The 22,631-nt window shown below is 44.3% G+C and overlaps 1 protein-coding gene across 2 annotated transcripts; it reads left to right on the forward strand.

Moving 5' to 3' along the window:
- The first annotated feature begins 224 nt into the window (after nt 1-224).
- On the forward strand, nt 225-9,426 carry ZNF622 (zinc finger protein 622). 2 transcript variants are annotated; one of them, XM_083824330.1, is made up of 8 exons: nt 225-386; nt 852-937; nt 2,019-2,627; nt 4,713-4,967; nt 5,703-5,865; nt 6,659-6,771; nt 7,795-7,938; nt 8,522-9,426. In XM_083824330.1, the coding sequence occupies exons 3-8, from the start codon at nt 2,021-2,023 to the stop codon at nt 8,647-8,649; spliced, it is 1,410 nt and encodes a 469-aa protein (XP_083680456.1). In that variant the 5' UTR covers nt 225-386; nt 852-937; nt 2,019-2,020; the 3' UTR covers nt 8,650-9,426. The 2 variants fall into 2 exon arrangements, with proteins under 2 accessions (XP_083680456.1, XP_083680457.1); XM_083824331.1 differs by lacking the exon at nt 225-386 and adding an exon at nt 708-758.
- Nucleotides 9,427-22,631: the final 13,205 nt, after the last annotated feature.

The following is a 22,631-nucleotide window of genomic DNA, read 5'->3' on the forward strand; positions in this document are numbered from 1 at the left end:
ATCCAACTGTATGTTTGTTCCCGAGACAAGGGGGTGGAAAAAAACACGCAGATGTTTGCCGCTCCGTCCTTTGTTCCTTTCCTTCCCCTGAAGCGCGGCAGTGCTCGGTGGGGTGGGGCTCCTCCTGAACAAACACCTCGCTCGTGCCCCGGCGGTGCCACCTTGCCACCTCGCTGTCCAGGGGCAGAGCTGGGTGTCACACGTTGCTGCCCAGGAGCTGAGATGTGGCCGCCGCGGCGGCAGGGGGCGGCATGGTGGGGCCGGCCCGGTCCCACCCCGCGGAAGGTGGCGGCCGGGCCCGGCCCTTCCTGGTGGTGCAGCGCGGCCGGCACCGGGACGGACACGGACACGGACACGGACACGGACACGGACGGGTCCCCTCGCAGGTGCGGGCTGTGGGAGCGGGACGGGACGGGACGGGCCTGACAGCGGCCCCGGGCCCAGCTCCCGCCCCGGGGCCTTGCGGCCCGGCCCGGCGCAGGGACGGGGAACGGGCCCAGGCCCGGCCGGCGGGTGGCGGCGGGGACCGGCGCGGGGAGGGCTCCGCAGGGAGCAGCAGGCCGGGCGGGCAGGGCTCCGGCCCTTGGGGTGAGGCCCGTCAAGCCACACGGCGTTTACTTTCCTTAACCCCCTTCCCCCTCCCCCCTCATATATGAGGGAAAACTCGGCGCTTCGTTCGTGGTGTGGGCGGGAGGGAGACGCTTCAGAGAGCGATTGGGACTCCTGGGGGGGCAGAGAGTGTGCTCTGCTCTGTGATGGTAAACGTCCGCTCGGTGCGACACGCGTCAGCTGTATTTCACGTGAAATAGTATGGCCGCTATTTTTTGTTAACGTATTTTCTGCCACTGCAGGATTACGGACAGAGCGAGCAGTAAGTCAGGAGGAGCCCAGTTCTCTGGGGAGCTGCTGTCCCAGGCAGAACCTTCCAGCTCTCTTGGTACGTGCCTTTCACCATTGCTTCGCTCTTCTGGGAGCAGCTGCTGTTCAGACCGCATTCCTCATGACCTATTACTTACCTTCCTCCTTCCCCCCCCGAGTTTAAACCATGTTTTTTCTAAATCAATTAAAACATGGGGGTACTTTTAGTGATCTCCAGTGAGAACACATTTCATTGCTCTTTGCTTTTAAGATGGTCAAGAGATTCCATCACCTGCTTTGTTTTGGCTTTGTTTTAAATCGAGTTTCATTAAGCACTGAGGAGGAAGGTAATGTGTGGCTTTTGGCTTTGGAAAGGAGGGCATCAATGAGAGGTCTCTACCCTCCAGTTGTCCCGTGACAGCCCCGGCAATGCAGCTCAGCATTGATGAGGCACTGCAAAGGCACTCCTACGGCACTGCTACCCCTGATCTCTCTTCGCTTCCTGGTGGGTAGCAGTGTCTTTGAGCACTCGATCTGGGTAAGACACCAGGTTAACACCTCTGGGTTAACAGTTCTGCGGGACAAAGAGTGCTGTCATCTGCACACGCACTGCTCCAGAATAACTGAAAGGTTTTTATTTTTAAATGGGATGATTTTTTCTTCTGTCTGACGGGATTGTGGAAAACTGAAAACAGGTGTGCAAGTAGGTTTTCTGTTTTTACCCTGAGTTTGCCAATCTCTTTGAAAGCCTGTAGTTAGAAGAATACAAGCCTGATGGGAACATTTACTTTCTGGTCTTCAGTAAAAAGGGGCAGAGCTTTTGAAGTACTGTTATTAAGGCTGGGAGCTTCCATCTCAATCTGTCTCTGAGGCCTGGCAAGCACAGCAGGTGCTGAGTCCAGAGCTGGGATATTGAGGTGCTGCTGTGGTACCCATAATTTCTCATAGCTACATGTGAGCCTTTGGGGGTTGGAGTTAGATGATCTTTAAGGTCCCTTCCAACCCCAGCCATTCTATGATTCTGTATTTTGATTGTCCTAGTAGGTAACATGCCATTTGCTAATTTTGGTGTTTAATAAATGTTATTTTGTACCAGAACTGTATCTGTTATGCTGCTGGTTGTTTATTAGCGTGACTATTATTTTTTCCCCACTTTCTAGTAATGGCAACCTACACGTGTATCACTTGCCGCGTGGCTTTCAAGGATGCTGACATTCAGCGTGCCCATTACAAAACCGACTGGCACAGATACAATCTGAAGCGCAAGGTTGCTGACATGCCTCCTGTCACCGCCGAGAATTTCCAAGAGAGAGTCCTAGCGCAGAGAGCGGTAGCAGAGGAGCAGAACAAAGTCACTGCCACCTACTGCACAGTTTGCAGCAAGAGGTTCTCCACCTTCAATGCCTATGAGAATCACCTGAAGTCTAAGAAGCACCTGGAGTTGGAGAAGAAAGCTGTTCAAGCTGTCAGCAAGAAGGTGAAAATACTGAATGAAAAGAACCTGGAAAAGGGGCTTGCCCTGGAGAGTGTGAACAAAGATGAAATGAACGCAGCTATACAGCAAGCCATCAGAGCTCAGCCATCTTCATCACCAAAGAAAACACCTTTACCTCCTAATAATGCAAGCAGCTCTCCAGTTTCCATGGAAAGCACCAGTCAGTTGCAGAGTAGAGAACGATCCGAAAAACCTCCACGTCTGCAGTGGTTTGAACAACAAGCAAAGAAGCTGGCCAAACAACAGGCAGAGGAAGAGGAGGATACAGAAGAAGGTAAGGCAGTAAACAGGCTGATGACAGGTAGCTGGGTATAAGCTGTGTAGTTGGTTTTGCGTGAAAGTCTCCTTTTGTTTCCTTTAGTAGTGCAGCTTTTTTAATTACATGAGGTCTTCCCGTTGATTAAGTTTTCATCTGAACAGAGGATTTAAGGCTGGTCCATGCTTGCAGTTAGGGACTCCATGTTACAGTGTGTGATCAGCCAGCTGTGCAAGATACTAACACGTGCAAGGGCTGGATATAAGCACTGCTAACCTGAGCACTGTTTCCTGTGTGAAGTCCCAGGGGAATTCCGGGGCCAACACAGAAGGTTACCCTGAAACTGCTTCTGAAAAATAGATGAAATGAACAAAAATCCAATCATGATTATTTGTACCATGGTTCACTTTACTGATCTGTTGAGAAGAGATGGGAGTGGGGCTTCTGTTTTTCACTGCCCATCAAGATCGGAGGTGGAAGTTTGCTCCATAGCCTGCTGCTCTGTGGCATAATTTCTCAGCACATTGGCATCTATAATAAAAATAGTTTAAGAGTTGCTGCCCCAACTGCCTGTTCCTGCTGTGCCACCCTCATCACTTGTGTGGATACAGCTGTTTGCTGAGGGCTGGCCTGGGAAGTGGACAACTGAAATAATCAGAGCTTCAGGACTCCCAGGAGGGGTTATTTTTAACCTAGACATTTTCAGTGCTGTAGCTTACAGTGCAGGCCACAAAGGCATCTCTTAGAGCATTAGAATGGGGTGATTAAACAGCGGCAGGGGGGCCAGGAGTGAATGAAATGGGACCATACTATTCCAACCTCAGTACTGAAACCATTGTGGCATGTTACTACGTCTGTTACAGTATTTTTATGCTGGTGAAGTTTAAGTTGCAGTCTCTGGGGAATCTGTGTGTAGAATAGAATTGTTCTTCTACAGGAGAAGAAATGTATGCCGCTGAACGTGGATCTTAGCATCTAAAGAAGAAGGCAGCTTGCACTAGTTTTGTATTAATGTATTTGTCATAAATTGTGATGCTAAATCTCAGTAGGTTTCCCAGTGTTAATTTGCCTTTTAAGTATTTGTCCAGGAGTGTTCCTTACATGTCCTGTTAATTCAGTTTCATTAAAATCATTAAACTATATCCTGTAGCAAAGATCTTTAATTAGCAGCCTGCAGCACTGGGGAGTGTCCCTTTGCCTGTTCTCAAACACTGTGTGCCATGGCAGTTGGAGCAGTGGGAGCGAGAAGTGGGAAATGCTCTCTGTGCCACATCTGCCCTCTTTGAAAAAGATTTCTAGATCCCTCTACCCATATAACCAGATTCCTGGTTCACTAGCTTTTTTTTTTTTTTCAAATGATAATTAGCTAATAGTGCATCTGACAGCTGATTAAGGATGTAGATGAAGTGTACTCTGCTGCTGTTGGTTTTAAACGTCTATCATGTTTGGCAGTGGCCCTGTGAATTTACAAAAGGTCAAAATAAAGTTAAGAAATAGCATTTCCCTGTGGAGTTAAAGCCCTTCCTGATGAGTCCTGAAGCCTACTGTCAGTACCTGTGGGGAATGCTCTGTTGCTTGTAGCCTTCATTGAGAGCTGCAGAAATCTTGCAAGCATGTAAAATTATTATTAAATCTTGGGTAACTGTGAGAAGTGGCTTGTTCTTCTCCTTGGTTAAAGAAGTATGTGTGAACAGGAGTGTGTTTTCCCTCGCTGCTAAGTCACTGCTGGAAATGAGTATTTCCATGTTTCTGACGGAGTTGTATTGTTTTTAATGAGGCATGCATGTGTTCTTGTGCTGTAGCGAATTAAATTAAAGGTCTTGAAACTGCAATTAAGTTAATAGTTGAGAAAATGGAGGGGAAAAATTTGAGACCTGCCAGCTTTTTTTATGACCAGTCTTGAGCTTTGCTATGTGTTTTACAAAAAAAGTTGTTTTACTGGAAATGATAAAACCTTGCACCTGGAAATAAGCATGTGGTACTTAGCTGTAAGAATAGATAATGCAGTATTTTCTGAAAACTATTTTTTAACTTATTTGGGAACTGTTCTGCTTGGAAGAAATAATCAAGTAAATAAATCTTTCTTAATTTTCCATTGAAAAGGCTGGGAGGATATGGATTCTGATGAAGACATTGGCTCTGATGAAGAGATGGAAAGCGTGGGAGAAGAGGAGGAGGAGCAGGCAGAAGCTGAAAGTGCTCCTGCTGTCGGGGCCATACCAGTTACAGACTGCTTGTTCTGTTCCCACCATTCAAGATCTCTCATGAAGAATGTGGCCCATATGACAAAAGTTCACAGTTTCTTCATTCCAGACATAGAGTACCTTGTGGATCTCAGGGGACTAATTAAGTACTTGGGTATGCCTGTAAATCTTTGATTTTAACATGGATAATTATAGACTGTTACTGCTTATTTTCACTTGGATACAACTTAAAATGTGTTTTGGTGGTAGTGGTGGTTTTTTGTGTATGTGTGAAATTGGGAAGCTGTCTAGTTCAGTATTTTGATCATGGTGAGGTCCGTGGGTTTTCCAGGGAGAGTGAGAGGAAACCCTACTGAGCAAACACGTGGCCACGTACCCTGTAGGTCTTGCATGGTTTTCTAATGCTGAGAGAGTTTTTCAGGTAACATGAAATTTAGGACAAAACTCAGTTGCTGTAGTGTGCATTTGAGCCATCTTATACTGGGGGAGGTTCTGAATACCTAATGAGTCATAAGTGTTTGCCTCATCTGTTGACAATGCCAGTGAGACAGAGCTGAAAGCTAGGCAAAGAATGTCTAGTGTGTTGTCTAATGTGATAGTGATGAGCATAAAATACTACTGGAGTATCAGATAGGAAGTTGTAATGGAAGCTTGAAATGTTTTATTGAGTATACGTAATGATCCATACCTAGTCACATGAATTCTTTAAATGCACAGACTTTGTCCCCGATGGAGCCGTATGATCAAGGCATAGGAACAGCAGGGCTTTTCTGGAGATGAAGGACTCAGGGTTCTTCCTCAGTCTCTCTGCCTTCAAGCTCAGAAGGCCGCATCACTGAAATGTTAATTATTGAGTAGGAACCAATAAAAGTGTCAATTTTATCTGCAGGAGAGAAAATTGGTGTTGGGAAAATCTGCATCTGGTGTAATGAAAAGGGGAAGTCCTTCTACTCCACGGAAGCAGTACAGGCTCACATGAACGACAAAAGCCACTGCAAACTCTTCACAGATGGAGATGCAGCATTGGAATTTGCAGACTTCTATGATTTCAGGTGAGGACACTTCTTTCAGTGGAGCACAGCAGACGGCAGACAAAAGAACAGTTAAACGTTACATCACATCACAATCTCTTATTATTAGTTTTTAAAATTCGGTCCTGTTTCTGTTTTGATGCTTATTTTGTGTAGCTGTTTTGTCACCTTTCTGGGTTAGCATAACACCATGATGGGTTCTCCTCTCCTGTGACCACTAATATCAGTCCTATGTGGAAATGTATTTTGAATTCTATTTTGTATGTTTGCTGTTACTGAGTTTAGGTTTCAGTCCATCAAAGATCATAAAAGGATAGAAATATCACTTATGTTACCTTTTAGGCTTTAAGATCTACTGTAGATTTTTTTTCTTTTAAGTAGCTGGAGTTAAACAGCACTGCTGTGGTTTAGAGGCCTCTTGTTGGACTTCTGGAAGTTATCCTCAGCTGTGATCACTTTGTTCAGAAACGCCTACTATTATGGTTACAGGTGGTATGGGGAGCTTCTTGGCATGCTCTCCATAGATCTGCAGAGCTGATGGGCTATGTTATATGGTGGTGGCTTTTCACAATAAATAAATACCTGTTAAGAGCGCAGCAGCAGAACCACACTGGGCTATAGAACTTGGAGGTTCTTGTCTTCAGCCTCTGTTCAGGGAAAGGCGTTACTGGGAAGAATTCTCAAATCAGGGTAGGTGAAACATGATGGTGGTTGTGGGTTGCTGTAGCTGTACATGTCGGTTCTTTTGTGTAATGGGTCTGGATAGCTGTGGCTGCTCGCCACATGTAAAACACATACTGCTTCTCCTCTCTAGGAGCAGTTACCCTGATCACAAGGAAGGGCAAGATGGGGAGGTGTCCGGAGAGCTCCCAGCAGAGAAAGACTTGGAATACGATGATGACACCATGGAGCTGATCCTTCCTTCAGGTAGGCACACGATCTGTGTTAAGATGTACTTTCTCTGGGTTTCTCATAGGTTACTTGAAGTCATTGTGATAAGTGTTTTCGTTTGGCAAGGGAGCAAGTAATTTTGCATTAAGTGCATTTGGTGTTTTGTTTTCCCTTTACATGATTTTCACTACAAAATTTAAAGACCTGTCTGTCATTTTACAGAAAATACTAAAATAGCTTAAACAAACTTGGAAGCCTTTTTTTCTTTCTTTTTTTTTTTTCCTTGCCTTTTTTTCCTTTAATTTAACTTCAGCATTAATGTAAATGTGGTTTGGGGCACAGGGTTCCTTTGGCTACTTGACCCCTTCATTAACATGTGATTCACATGATAACACTGCAAGAGTTTCCTTATCTTGCGTTAGTGCAACATGGAGAGATTATAACTTAGGTTATCTAGTGTAGTTTTTTTGCAGAGTGGTAGCAGGTACACGGGTAACAGATTCAGTAAACTACTTCAGTGAAACAAATTTCTTTAAATGACCTTACTCTTGCCTTGTAACAGTATTTGAGAATTTGGCACTCCTACGCATTTTTGTCGTTGTTGTTGTTCTGGTGTTTTTGTATGAGGGGACTGCAGCCCTTCCATTCTGAAAAGTGTGGCTAACCATGCAGTTACAGAAAGGAGATCTTCCTGAATTTCACCGATGTCTTCAGTGGTTATTTGAAACAGCATTCCCATTCTGCTTATTCCCCTAATTAAATCTTTCTGATAACTACCTGTTTGTTATCTAAGCTAAGGCCCTCTTGAAGAGTGTTCTTCAGGGTCTGGAGGTGGTTTGGTGTTTTTCCTTAAGGTAAAGTGCACTACAGCAAACCTTACAGTAATTGCATTCAGTTTATAATAGTCCTAAAGATTTTTTGTTTTTCTTCTTAAGGCCTTAGCCTTTTAAAAAGCATTTCTTGGCATTTGAACTTTCCACAATTTTCACAATATGCTTAACTACCATATTTCAGAAACTGCATTATTATGCGTAGTAAGATGTCTCCTCCTCTGAACAGGTGCCAGAGTGGGTCATCGTTCTTTAATGAGATACTACAAGCAACGGTTTGGTCTGTCAAGAACAGTGGCTGTTGCCAAAAATAAGAAAGCAGTGGGTCGGGTGTTGCAGCAGTACAAAGCTTTGGGCTGGACAAGCCAGACAGGTAGGTGCCAATTTGAGCTTTTGGCAGGTGATAAGATCCTAGGATATCATCACAGTACAATAATGTAAGTCAGGTTTGTTTCATGTTTGTGGGGTTTTAGTTAGTTTTCCACTCAATTCCCTTTCATTCCTGCAGTCCAAGCAGAAGAGGAAGTGGGTTTTGTCTAAAATCCATTGCGGCTTCTGTGCTAGCCCTTCAGTTCACCAGCACATTTGTGATATTTGGTGAATTCCTAATATTTTTTGGTTTCTAGGGTAATAATCTCATCTCTGCCTGTCAAAGCCACTACTCTTGATGTTTAATATGTAGCATAAAGCATTATTTGACAGGTGGAGTACTTTTTGAGTTGGGGAGCAGTGACGTGTTCTATATCCACACTGGAATGTCTTTTTCCCTTCACCACAGTTGTGGATGTTCAGAGGAAACTGTCCTTTCCCAAGAGAGAAGTGAAAAGGAACTTGCCTGTATGAAGAGAAAACATACAGCTAACTGCTGATTTCAAGAGATAGATAAGCAGTTTTGCAAATTAGTAGTGATCCTACAAACATTTATCCCTCTTTCCCTTCCTCCTTTCTCTCTGAAGGGGCAGTCTTCGCTCAGCAGCGTGATATGCAGTACCTGCAGAGGATGAAGTCAAAGTGGATGCTCAAGACGGGAATGAGTAACAATGCTACAAAGCAGAGGCATTTCCGGCCACAAGTCAGATTTTGAGTACCCCAGAGGGCTGCATGCAGCTGTTTTTGGAAAGAGGGATTTAATGGTTTCTGGCTCGTGGGTTGTGTTATTAAAATGGATTTGGTACCTAACAAATGGTGGTATGTATGCTGGTGTGCCTCCCTGTCTATGAGAAGATGTCCTGCAGGGAGCTTGTCTCTTCCACTGAAATGATGGTTGGCTTAACTTAAAAATGAAAATACCTTAAATGGAATCCGTGGTGAAGTAATCATAGCCATGAATAAGGATGCACAGTCTTAACTGCTCGTCTTTGTGCAATACCTTTCCGTGGGGCAGTTGACATTGCCATTTGTCTGAATACCTTCAATTTCCAACTCTGCAAACGGCTGAGGCCAAGAGAAGATCCTTGACCTTAGCTTAGATTACATCTAAACTGGAGATAGAGAGTATTGGAGGTGTTTACTTGTGGTGTCAGACATAAGTTAGCTGGGTATTTTGGACTTCTAGCTGGCACTATTGAGGTGGAAATTTGAAAGCAGAAATTCTGGGAAGGTTAAGTGATAACTGTTTGCAGAAATGCACTGATGGGAAGCATAACTCCAGGATTAATTTTGTCCCTTGAAGCTGACTGTATTTGCTTAATGCTCCAGGTCAGGGCTGGGTTAATGACTTTCAACATAAACCAATTGCACTGTATTTCATGAATTTTCATTACCTAAAAACTGCTCAAAATTATGATAACATATAAGTGAATGTTCATCTAAACTTCTGATTATTTGTTAAAAAAAATCCTGATTAAAACTCTGAAGTAACTATTGATGTCAGCTTTTGTTATTCCCATTGAGAACTTGTGTTTTATGATCTTGCTGAAGGAAAGTCACCTGAGACATGCATGGCTAGAATGGAGTGTCCTTCCTGCCAACAGCATGCTCTCCCACTTGAGCATGCAAACTGTTACAGACAGATGTAGAGAAAACTTGATAGTTAAAGAGCTCAGGCACCAGTGCTAGTGTTCGTCCTGGTGTTGTAGATGTTAAAAGCTTCCATGGCGTTACCAGTTCTTCTGACCTTCATGTGAAGAGGTGGACAATGACACAAAACATGTTGCCTAGCTCATGATGCACTTGAGCTGTGCTATGCTGGACTTACAGTGTCAACAGGACACTGTCCACAGGAAAATTGCTGCTTGCCTGCCTATTAGTCATGGAGGTTAGCTGCAGCTGCTTACGGTCAAGTTGCATTTCTGCATTTTAGGATTGCGCTGGACTCCCTAGTAGTGGCTTTGATTAGCATGATTTTAGTAAATTTTCTTCCTTTCCTTTAATGTCCTGTCCATTGTATGACTGGAAATAGCAGGGGAAATTTATAAGAACTTTGTCAATAACATTGCATTTTGACCTCTTAAAATAATCCACTAACGTCTCCCTAAGAAGTAAGTGCAGAAAAAGTAATACTGTCAGCATAGCAGCATTTCTGAAGAAGTATATAGACTCCTAGGAAAGCAATCATTTCACAATGGATGCATGCTATGTACTTTTGTTGTATGGATTTTTTGTTTGCTTGTTTAGTACATTCTGCTGCCTCGGAAGCTTTCTGCCATTCCTGTTGCAAGATACAGATTTGACACAGCATTTTCTAAACCAACTAATCACCTTAAAAAGGTACAGATGGGTGAAGGGAAACTGAAGCAGAGAGAATTTACAAAAAAAAAAAAAGAGAAGCTGTCTTCACATCCAAAATCCTAGCTAAAGTTGGTTTGATTAACACCTCCTTTCTCATCCTCCCTTTTCATGACAAGGCAGAGTTACTGCCATTGTGTATCCATTGTGACATCTAGCTCACATTTAAATTTATCTTAGAGGGTTTGCTCTTGTGAGAAATATCTAACTTTGTTTCTCACACTCTGGGTTATTGGACTTTACTCTCAAAGTTAGCTGAGACTGGATCTTACTCAAGCTGGGTGGCTCTTAAGACATCAGCTCCTTTATTACAGCCATAACTTGGCTCTACTGTATATCTCAACTTGCCATTACGGTAGAGATTTCTAGCACTGAGGGTATTTCCTACTTAAGTTTTTCAGGCATCAGCATCTGGCTCTTGAAACTGCTTGTATATTTTCCTTCAAAGTTGTAGGTTACTATCAAAGGTTCTTAGGTCTATGGACAAGTTAGGTTGTCTCTACACAGAGAGTAAAATGAAGTGCCATAAAAAACGTACAAAGGGAAGGGTCAGACTTCTGAACCAGTCTTAACTTGAAGCCTGCTGAACATGCTTTGAATACCAGCATTAGTTGGCACAAGAGCAATGTTCAGACTGTAGCTGCTGGAAGACACTTCTGGAATATCTGGAATTTATATTAAGGATAGCACAATTATCCTGGAAAAGCCTTGAACATAACCTAGTATAGTTGCTAAGGTCGTAGAGATAGGTGTTAAGAAGCTTGGCTGTGAAGGCAGAAATGCAAAGAGGTAACTGACACGGAGAAACAAGTGGGTTTGAGTCCAGTAAAGTTCCAGCTGCAGGTGCATGGAGTTTGCTGCCCTCCTGGACAGGAAAGAGCAACCAAATGAATCATAGAAACTACTATGAAACTGCATATGAAACTACTGTAGACTCACTCAAAGGAGCCCGCTGCTTATGAAAGAATGGGGATTGTCTGAACATCCTCAACAGTCTAGTTCAGAAAGAAATGCGATGTGAAAAATGGTAGTCATTTGTCAAGTCACAGGGAAGCTGACAGACAATTTGTATAGTATACACCTGTGACTCCTGCCCTATACTTCTTACTGCAGTTTGGTCAGAAGAAAATGGAGATGTGGGGGAACATACTGCTTTATTATTGGAAGAGTTTTAACTCAAAGATGAAAATGCATACCTTGGAAAACCAGCAGAGGGCATAGGGAAGCTTTTCCCAGAATTGTTTTCACTACAAAAAGTCTAGTAAGGGTACATTCATGCAGAGGCAAAGCTCGCCACTAAAGCAAGTTAAGATTAGCACTGACTTCTGTGAGATGAATTGCTATGAGTATCTTTATTTAGGTCCAGGGAGAGCATTGCTAGCAAAGGGTAGTTAGGACAAGTATGCAGATTATCTGCAGTACTCAGAAACAGTCTGCACAGCTTGCAGGTAACTCCAGCTATGTCAGAGCTGAGAGTATTTTTATTAAACACGCTTCATAGCATTACAGTTTAGTCTTTTACCTCCCCTAAAAATTGTACAAAGGATAGCGGAGGTCAGTTTTTTGTTCCTTAAAGGAATTTCTAATGATGATGGTTCCCATCAAGGAGCTAGGTTTCCAGCTACATTTTAGCCTTGCACTTTTATTCTCCTGCTCTGACTTTGTGTTTTCTGGATCCTAGTGTCAGAATGAGAAGGAAGTAAAGTCTAGAGGCAACCAAGTAGATCTGAGACAGCCCCTGGATATAGTGGGTGCTCAGGGGCAAGAATTTAATGGTATGATTATAATTCAGTGGGTGTGCTGCACCTCCCAGAGGAGGAGGTGATCCCTTCTTAGGCTGGTGCATTGATAGTAGGAAGGGCTTGAAAGGAGCACAGAAAAGGTATCCCAGTTTGGGCAAGGCTGGGGTCCTGCTGCTTGCCTGCCCAGTAGTATCTGGGTGTTGGAGCCATCCTGATGCTGCATCAGGCATTGCAGAATGAATCAGCAGGACAAAAGAACTGGTGAAGCTGATACAGCTCATCTGCCATCTCCTTTTGGGAACAGCTCTGTTGTACACCTGTTACCTAAAAGCAACCAAAATAGTCCTTGAACAGAAAGCATGCACCCATTATCTGGAGGGGAGGGGTTGGGAAGAGAGAAGCTTATGGGAGGTGGAGTGGTGGAGATGCACAAGAGTCAGATACGTACAACATCCTAACAGCTTGTTACACTGAAGCTGCAATCCAACAAGTAAAGATCTATTTAAAGTGAGCACTCCCTTTAAGAGTGCATTTTTGATCCCTAATTGGTTTCCACATGGTAGAAGGCCTGAAATGTAAAGGAGTTGGGCCATTGCCCAAGTAACGTCTGATGCTTGAGGGGCATCAGAGCAAGATCCTTTGCTACAACTTTCAAGAGCTATTTTTGATCTATTAAAACTGAGGCATCCTGTGCTAATGGGCTGTCTGCTCAGGGGTTTGGTCACCTTCCTGCATGCTACCCATGTAAAGCTGCAGGTGGAAAACTTTGTGCTTCAGAAACACAACTGGGATTGTATACTATTATGACCTGTAATAGATGAGATGTTAGACATAAGCTTTAGGATACATCTTGCTGAAAATGAAAAATGTACCTTAAAAGCTTTGAAGCTTAGTGTTTAATTGCTTTAGCTGCTTCCATTGCAGCTGGAAAGTAATAGTCACGAGACTGTCATGAATCCCCTGCAGCTGGCAGGGCCCAGGTAGTTGAGATGACCAGCTGATGGGACTTAATGTGTTAGAGCAAGTCAAATAATTGCTTTTTTTCAGGAGTCTGAGCCAAAGAAAATCCGTGTTTTCTCACCCACTACATCCCATACTAACCCAAGTAAGGTGCAGCAGCCTGGCACTTCAGGTGCACTGCTAGCAATAACAGGAGACCCGTAACCAGTTCAGTGTCCAGGGTACAAGACTGAAAAGCACCATAATAAATGCTAGTTGAGCCAGAAAGGGAGTCAGAATCACTCCCCTCTAAAAGTAGTCAACACTTCCCAGTGTAAAGTTACATGACTTGTCGCAAAAGCAAAAATAACAGCAGCAGCAAAAACTAATGGGTAAGAGGAAAAAAGGAAAAAGAGGAAAACTAATTTTCTTAGGAGCTTTAGCTCTTTATTCACTGCCAGTTCAGTAAGAACATTTTTTAAATAAAGCAAGCCTAGAAAACCCAGCTAGAGGTTTACAAAACAAAGTGGCTCAGCAGATAGTTACTAGACCAACAGAAGTTGCATTTATACAACAAATCACTAAACCAAGCACCCCAGGCACATGAGAAGAGCACTGCAGGATAGGCTAGCACTCAACTGTGGAGCTATTTTCCAGGAAGCTGGGAAGAAAAACCAAGCCTCTGAGCATACACGCTTATCAGCTACAGTGCTCCAGAAGGGATTTCTGCCTGTGCAGTGTGCTAGTATCAGTTTCTGCAACAGATAACACTGCAGCCCCTAATACAAGCTGAGGCCTGAGTGTGGTGTCCTTGCCCCAGTTTCCTCAGTTATTTCAGTTTCTTTTAAACTAGTACAGAAGGCATGCTTGTAAACCTCAAGGCCAATTTGCCTTACGTTGCTCCCCCTCGACCAAATCCCACCATGCAAAAACAATTTCACATTTCCCATCCCTGCCAATGTCTGTTAATGATTTGGCAAAGTCTGTGTAGTCATCTATAGATATCTTGGCGGCTTCTTTTTTTGGCTCGGGTAGCTTTCCACACTTAAATTTCTGTTCTTTGCAGACATGAAAGCAATCTGGTCTTCCTGGGCAAGATCTGCCTTTGGTCTCACACAATTCTGCTTCACTAAACACCACTCATGACTTAACAGGTAGGGCAATTATGTGTTTGCTTGTGACATATGCACTGAAAGTCTTGATGAAAAATTTGCTAAAGTATCCTGAAATCTGGGTATTTTCTGACATCTCTCATAGGTGCTAGCCTCCTTAATTCCTTGCGATCACGGTATTTCAATAAATTCTGTTACTCAAGTCACCATGTTTTAACTGATCTATACTGATGAAGTGCATGCTTTCAAAGTACAGCAGATAGTGGAAAAAATGTTGAAACTACTCCTCAAGTGTTAAGCAGTACCTACTGAAATTACCCTAAATTGGCCATAGGCCAAGAATAAACCTGTACAGTTGTTTTTATTCAAATGGTGTAGGGTAGGTTGACCCCGCATCCACATGCCTGGTAAACAGCACGGTCTTTCTTCATCTTTAATAGAGGACACTTGCCAGCTACATCTGCTTTCCCAGCATTGGAAGGCTCCCACAGAGAAGTGAGCTGTAAGGTGCAGGGCTGTCTGTCATCCTTGAATGCTTTATAGGGATTTGCTGACAGGTCTCAATAGAAGCCCTATAGTTCATTGTACAGTCTATTTTTGTTTGCTTGGTTGTCCACTTAGCTCAGCCATACCTGCCTTAGCTCCATGAGAGGGCATGTTACACTGCAGTCTGTCCTTCACTTTTCCTGCAATTAAGTCACCATGGTCCTACCTGCAACACATTTCCTGGCAGGAAAATAGCATTTTGTAGCAGAGCGTAGGAGCAGCACAATCCTGAGTTAGTCCAGTAGCTGTTTACAGAGCACAAAGAGAAGACTAGGTGGCTTTGCTGAGACCACATAATTCTCAAGCAAGGAGCTACCGAGAACTAATCAACAGGATCTAACGCAACATCTCACCTTGCCCCAGAGTCTGGGTGCCTGGATCCAGCTGTATTCTAAAGCACAGAGTCCTCTCCTGAGGGCAGGTGCTTTTCAGATAACTCACCGGAACGGATTTGAATGTTTAAGTGCTTGCAGGAAGGTGCCCATTTTTTAATTAACAGGCCAGCTGTTCACGTTCTTTGTTACCAGGTAGTTAAACACAGAAATCAGCCATAGGCCTTTGAAGTTTTATTTTAAATGCCTTGGTCTTTTGGCCCCACAAATCATCCATTTTTTTCTGTACTGTGGCATAGCTCCAATAAGCAATCCCAGCACAGCCGTTAAGAATAGCTGAGGTACTTCAGGTGGGATTACAGCCAAAGTGGTACGTGCATATCATAGTTACTCAGGGTCATCTGTACAGGAAATTTGTGTCAGAAACTGCAGTCATTCCACAAAAAAAATATGTACCATGTCCAAACAGCAAGATCACCTGGACTTAGGAGGTCACCAAGCAGACCAGGCACTGAATAGTTTGGAAATCCACTTGTTCTTACCACTGGTTAGGTACCTTTGCACTGTGCACTTGTTTTGCTGCTGCCCATATCACCTTGTTCTCTTTGGCATCTCAGGATGACTCTAGCAAACAACCAAAGGAAATAAAAGAGAAAAATATTTTTTTACAAGTTTTTCCTCCTGCAGTTTGTATGAGCAGGAGCAGATCACAGCTGACATTCCCATGTGCCCACTTACGCGAGGCATTCCAGCATGCAGGCCCTTGAACTTCCAAGCCCATTTATACGCCTATCTGTGACAGCTGCAGCTATTAACAGCAAAGTGTTCAAGCAGAGAGAATAAATAAATCCCCAGTTATTCTGTATAACATTTTACTGGTTCATTGCCTGCGATGAAATAATCCGGTTTTGACTGGCTAGGTTGGTTGATGTCCAGTGGCAAGTGGAGGAAGTCACCGTGTCTGCAGCTGAATATCATACAAATGCATTAAGTCACACATCAGGAGCATTCAGCTTAACTGTGCCCTACCTGCCTGCATGGTTAGTAGCTCTTATGAACAATTTTTTCCCATAGTTCTTTCAAATGTTGATACAAAAAAAATATATATATATATATATATATAATAAGGAGATTAAAATGCAAAGGTTGCCTGGATATACTTGGTCAGATCCTGCCCTGTGTTTCTGTTTAAAAGCAGCACTACAAGAGCGGTTCCTGGGCTTTCCTCCCTCATTAGCACTCCATTCTTGTTAAGATCTTGCCCCTTTAATAAATCTTCGCTCTTCAGTGTTTCATTGTGTACCAGTTACGTCTTGGATATTCCCAAGGTCTGTATGACCAAGGCATTCATTGCTGTTGGCCACTATCTCAAAGGGAATCTCTTGAGAATATTCTCAGAAACACACACATTTTAGCCTCCTTGCTTTTCTTCATTAGTTGCCTAACAGAACCTCTTGAGGGTATCAGAGTGAAACAATAAAACTGCAGCATGGCTTAAAGGGTTTGGAGGAAAAGAAGCAGCACGGTGAGAGGAAAGGACTTTGTGCAATCCAAGACCCCTGAATACTGATACATAAAGGTTTGCAGCTTGCAGATAAAGAGTCCCAGTGGATCTTTAGAGGCTGATATTCACAGAGCAGCTGCTTAATGTTCTAAAAGTCCATTGAAGAAGCAGGTGAAGTGTTCCTGTAAACTAACCAAATGCTTCAGAAAAATATGAATTGTAGCCACTTCAGCATTTTCCAGCTATGGAATTGGTGACTGGTTCTCAGATAGATGCTAACTTACTTGATTTAGTTCCTTCTTAACTTTTCTGCTTCTCTTATTTATTTGTCACTGCATACGCAAGGCTTTTGCTTTTTTTCTCCATACTGTGCTATGACTAGCTATTTTATGGAGCCATTGAAGACTAGACTGGAACTCCATCATTAATACAACAGCATCAATTCATGAACAAGTATCCAGCAGGCTTCATAAGACTGTCTTCCTCCTTTGCCAAGGTGATGATATTGCAAAAAGCCTCATCATTCTTCTACGTCTGTTTATCTTCCCATCTGACATGCCCTTTCTGGAGTAGAGCTACAAACCAAGTTTACAGCAAGAAAGTGGTAAGTGTGTCCAGACAGAAGGAAAAAGTTTTGCAGTAGGAACCAAGGTCTCTTCTAAAACTTGGAGAGCCACACAACACTGGGGATGTTCTTCTCCACAGATAGTTAGCTTTTTGGAAGGGCTCTGACTCCAACTGGTCTTTGAGATTGGCAAAGCATTATTTGTATTACTTACAAACGGGACTTGAGTTTTCGTTACCACGGGACATGCCGTCACCTGATTGTTTTCACTCCTCCTGCCATCTGTTGTCTGTGTAAATCCTGTATTTGGAGACTCCAAAATACAGAGAAATGCTGCTTGTTCAGTCATGGGTTCTGTCCCTCAGGCAGATGAGCTCCAGCAATCTCTGAGTTACTTCTGACAGAGTTTCCTATCCATGTAGTTACAGAAGATGCACATCCCTACAAGGACCCAGTACACTGAGAATGGCTTCAAGAGAGACAAATCATCGCTTTCTTCTTATGTAGTTTAGTATGGTCCCTTGCTTGCTTTCTCACATCCAAAAAACTTGTTATAATTATGTCCAGAGGTATAAAACTTTAGAGATAACACACCAGCCTCACTGAAAATGCCAACTTCTGTCCAAAACCAGTAGCAAACACACAATCTGCTTTGAAGTCAAATACATCCCACAACAGGAGCAAGAAGACAGGGCAAGCTATTAGTGTTTGAGATACAGCGAGCTCTAGTACCGCTATGAAAAGACAAAAACATTTCTGTCTCAGGGATGTGTTGTCTTCACCAGTCAACCACAGCAACATGCACTGCAGCCAGCTGAGTGGAGCAGCTCCGTCCCTCTGATCAGGGGTGTAAGAGCTCCTGTGCGCTACTTGGACAGCTCTCACAGAAATCCAGCTTCCTTCACAGCCCACCACGCTGCAGAGTGTCTGTGTGAGGGGGAAGATCCTCTCTCCTGCAGCTCTCAGGAAAGCATATGGTGCACCCTGTGGAGACAAGGGGATGGCACAGGAAATCCTACTGCTGCCTGCAACATAGGCATGTGCATTGCCCATGCGGTGGCAGAATCCAGTGGGGGTTGCTCCCTAATGCTGGATCTCTTACACATCAGATACTGTGCTGAAAGCAGAAAGTAAAAGATCTGACTTTCCTGAACCTGTGCTTAAAAATAACACCAAGTTACAAGCAAACATTCTGACAAATGAGACTTTGCCTTGAGAGCCCTGGAGTAAGGTGGTAAACAGGGGGAATGAGGCAAAGCAAGCAAGGAAAGACTCAGCTGGGAAAAACAAGTCTGTGAACTGTGATAGAGACCACCTCACCTTTATTTATTATCACAGATGACTGCATTTCTGCCTAGCAGCGGGACACGGCCAGGACTTCAGGCTGGTCACACCTCCCGTTCCAGCTGGCACCCCGGTGTTTCTCGGGAGGCATGAATGCTCGGCCGACAGACCGTGCTGCTTGCCACCACAGCAGAGAGCCGCCCTTCAGCAGGTACACCTCTGAGACAGGCGTTGCAGAAAACATTTCCACAGTTAATTATGACGCCGGTCTGACAAATGGTGCAGACAGGACTCCTGGGGACAGATTCTCCTCTATGCTCTCTTCCCTCTCACCAGGCTGTTTGCCCTGGGATTGCTTCCAATTTGCCCTCGCACGGGTGACAAACTGGGCAGATGGCATGCGGGGGCAAGTGGTTGAAGAATTTCGCGTTGGTTAGGAACAGCCTCCTTACTTTTTTCCTGAACTGGCGCTTTGCGCAAGCTGAACGCTTCTAATGTTAGCTCTGGCACCATATGGGAGGGAAAAGTTGAGGCTTCCTGCGTGGAGCTGCAGACAGGGGAACGTGCTTCAGGGGCCTCGCACCCTCCCTTCAGCACCCCCACGATGAAGGCTGCGGGTCCCATAGAGCGGTTGCACCAGCACTCGCTGCTTCTTCCTCTCCTGGTTCCCCTCCTGGTTCGACACGCGGTGGCTGCCTCTGCCCTGCTCCTCTTCTGCCCCCCTGGCGTGGCCTGACCACAGTGGGGCTTTCTCCAAGTGTCGAGCTCCTCATTTTTTCAGCTGAGATGCGTGTCAGCCTTTGCATGCCAAGCAGAGCTGTGTGCAAGGTCAGAGACATAACCAATAGGACACGATGGTCCAAATCCAGTAGTCGTAAAACCTCTGTAATCTTAAAGGAAATTATAGCCTCTCTACCCAGCAGAACTGCAACAGCTTTTAGATTTGTTACCCAGTCACAGATGCCAGTTTTTCCTTTTTATCTCTTTTCAGTACTGTCATCTTGTATGATTAAATAGGGATCAGTAGTGTCACTGGATGAGATCAAGATAGCTCAGTTGTAAAGCATATGCTGATTCACCTAGGCTTGCGTTTTGTTTGGCTTCTAAATACAGAAGCCCAATTCATTAGCATGCAGAGCATTATTAACAATATTCATGAGCCAAAGGTTTTTTCTCACTTGGAGCCACATTCTGAAACTGATAATGAACTTGAAAGTGTTCATATTGAGAAGATAATCCTGTAAATCAAAACCTTCTTTTTTGCCTATTATTAGCATGGTTAAACAAGCTTAAAGCAGTTAATGAATGAATGGAGGAAGAGCAGCGTGCAGAACATCAAGAGTGATGCTGATCCAGCTGATCAGCATGAATTATTTGTGAATGGGAATTGTGCTAAATACTCTATCGCAGTAGGCACAATGTTGTGGACTCAGGGCCTAGGTGTTCCTTTTTACTGATGCGGTTTCATAAGGACTGCATTTGTGACCCTCACATCTTCCATCACCTGCACAGATAAGCGGGCTCCATACTCAGCAGTAGAGCTTTGTCTGCTACCCTAACTTTTCCTCTGCATGGTTTGTAGAGGCGAAAGACAGCACAGGGACTCTTTAGGGGAGGGAAAACCAAAAAGTACTGGAGAAGTGGCTGCATCCAGCCCAGGACCTGATCATTCTTAGGATCTACAGGAAATCCCTTTAACCCCACAGAAAAGTCTCCTCCTCTGAGATCTGGGCCGAAGTAAAGAAAAAAAGCCCAAGATCTTTGCAGCATTTTAGCAGCATTTTGCTTAATGATGGCTACTTTTGGCAAGCAAACATCCCTGGGAAATAACAGATAATGCAGAACAGCAAGAGACATGATCATTGAGCAACAGGACTAAAATTAATATGTTAATCACAAGAATCAGCCTCACATACTGAATTACATGTTGTATATTTATATGGAAAATCTGTTTGTTACAAGCCCATGGGCTTAATATGCAGATGGAGGAGTGCCAAGGTAAGGGAGAGGAATATTAATTTTCTTACTACAGTCTCCTTTAAAGTGCATTGGTGCTGCAGCTTGAATGATGAGTCCAAACTTCTGGTTCTGATTGTTTTCCTTCTAAATGGGAAGAACTCCGTGCTCTTGTCTTAATGGCCTAATCTGTCCTGTTGAACATCATATTTGTTAAAATACATAACTGCAGCACTGGAAGAGGTTCAATCCTTTCAGAAGAGAGACTACAAAAGATTGCTTTCATCTTTCCCACATCACTGTAGAGTCCAATAAAGGCTGACGATGCACAGACCAATGATGCATCTGGTGCAGTTCCCTGTCTTCCTGGCAGCTGATTCTAGGTGTGCTGTGGCAATTACTGCTCTGTACCCCCTGTGCCACATTCTCCACCCTCCAAATCCTCTTTTTTTTTTTTTTCAATTGAGAAAAAGGTGAAACATAGCAGAAAAGTTGCAAAAACCCTTTAAAAATATGTTCATGTCTAGTTGGACCAGTTTGTTTCCTTTTACATGGCACTGAAAAAAAGCCATAAAGAACAGAGGAGGCCTCAATGTCACAGAATCAGATTTATCATAATAATCACAAGTCTTACCTCAGTCCTTGCTGCCTGGAAAACCAAACTCTCCCCCACAGCAAAAGAAGGCAATGCCATCCCTCATCTCCTTCCTCTAGGAGCCCTAGGGTTGTAGTTTCAAGCTTCTCTGCAAAGAGGGGAGCAAGAACTTTTATAACTGCCCCTCTCTCGCTGCCATCCTAAGATACTGACTCTCTTTCTGGACCCATGAATCTGCAGCTTTAAGGACAACTTAAGGTGCAGACCCCATTTTTTGACACCCCTACCCCTTCATCTCCCCAAAGCTGTAACAGCTGACTACATTGCTTTTGCCAGCTTTCCTCCTCAAGTTTATAACTGGAAATGGCAATCATCTCTGAAGCAAGGGCCAGAATCCACAAGACACTGAAGGAGGGAAGAGCATTAATGGAAAATATTTTAAAAGCCTCAAGATTTTAAGCTTTGGCAGCACTGTTCCATGGGTACCACATAAAGCCTGAGGAAGAACTTGTATAAACAGCAAGTAAGCTGTGTATATAAACTTGATTCTCTTTTTCTTCCCTTGGTCTCCTACTTGCATTCATACCCTACTCCAAAATCAGTATCTCAAACAGGTTCCTCACCTGCCTATGAACTCACACAACTGGTTTACTGCTGGAGATGTCCTAAAAGCCTTTTCCTTTTCTGTACCAGCTGCATAGTTCTCTTTTATATCAATTCTTCCTCCAAATCTATTTAGTAACTGAAGAGTAAACAGATCAAACCTTGAGGGTACCCTTTGGCTTGGTGGGGCAGTAAATTTAGCAGCTCCTCCCTTCCTCTAAGCCTATTCAAGATACTAAGTTGTTATTCATGCTATCAAAAGCATGTCATAAAGATGGGAAGTTGGTGGTCAAATGCTTGTATTAAGGAAAAATCAAGGGTACTAAAACAAAAGTTGCTTACTGTAAATAACTATGGTTCCTCTTCCAGGTTTTTCCTGGACAGGCGTGGAGGTTTTACCCCTCTATGCAGCTGAGCTCCACCACAACCACTCCCTCACTCCCCCTCCTCAAAGGGAAAGGGGGAGAAATATGATGAAAAGGGCTCAACGGTTAAGATAAGGACAGGGAATTTGCTCACCAATTAATGTCACAGGCAAGACAGTCTCAGCATAGGGGATTAATGTAATTTATTGCCTATCACGGGTGCCTCCCATGGGATGGCGTCCTTCCTGAACTGAGCCTGTGGGGGCTGCCCACAGGCAGCAGCTCTTCAAGAACTGCTCCCACACGGCTCCGTACCACAGGGTCCATCCGTGAGGAGCAAACTGCTCCAGCACGGGTCCCCCACGGGCGGCAGCTCCCCCCAGACCCCCTGCTCCTGCGTGGGCTCCTCTCCACGGGCTGCAGCTCCGGCCCGGGGCCTGCTCCTGCGGGGGCTCTCCATGGGCCGCAGCCTCCTCCAGGCCACATCCACCTGCTCCACCAGGGGCTCCTCCACGGGCTGCAGCGTGGAGATCTGCTCCATGTGGGACCCATGGGCTGCAGGGGGACAGCCTGCTCCACCAGGGGCCTCTCCACAGGCCGCAGGGGAACTGCTGCTGCATGCCTGGAGCACCTTCTGCCCTCCTGCTGCGCTCACCTTGGGGTCTGCAAGGCTGGTTGTCTCCCATTTTCTCACTCGTCTCTCCCAGCTGCTGTGGCACAGCAGTTTTTTATTTCCCCTTTTTTCAACCTGCTCTCCCAGAGGCCCACCCAGCGTTGCTCAATACCTCGGCTCTGG

This window comes from Anser anser (assembly GCF_964211835.1).
Source record: "Anser anser genome assembly, chromosome: 2".
Lineage (NCBI taxonomy): Eukaryota > Metazoa > Chordata > Aves > Anseriformes > Anatidae > Anser > Anser anser.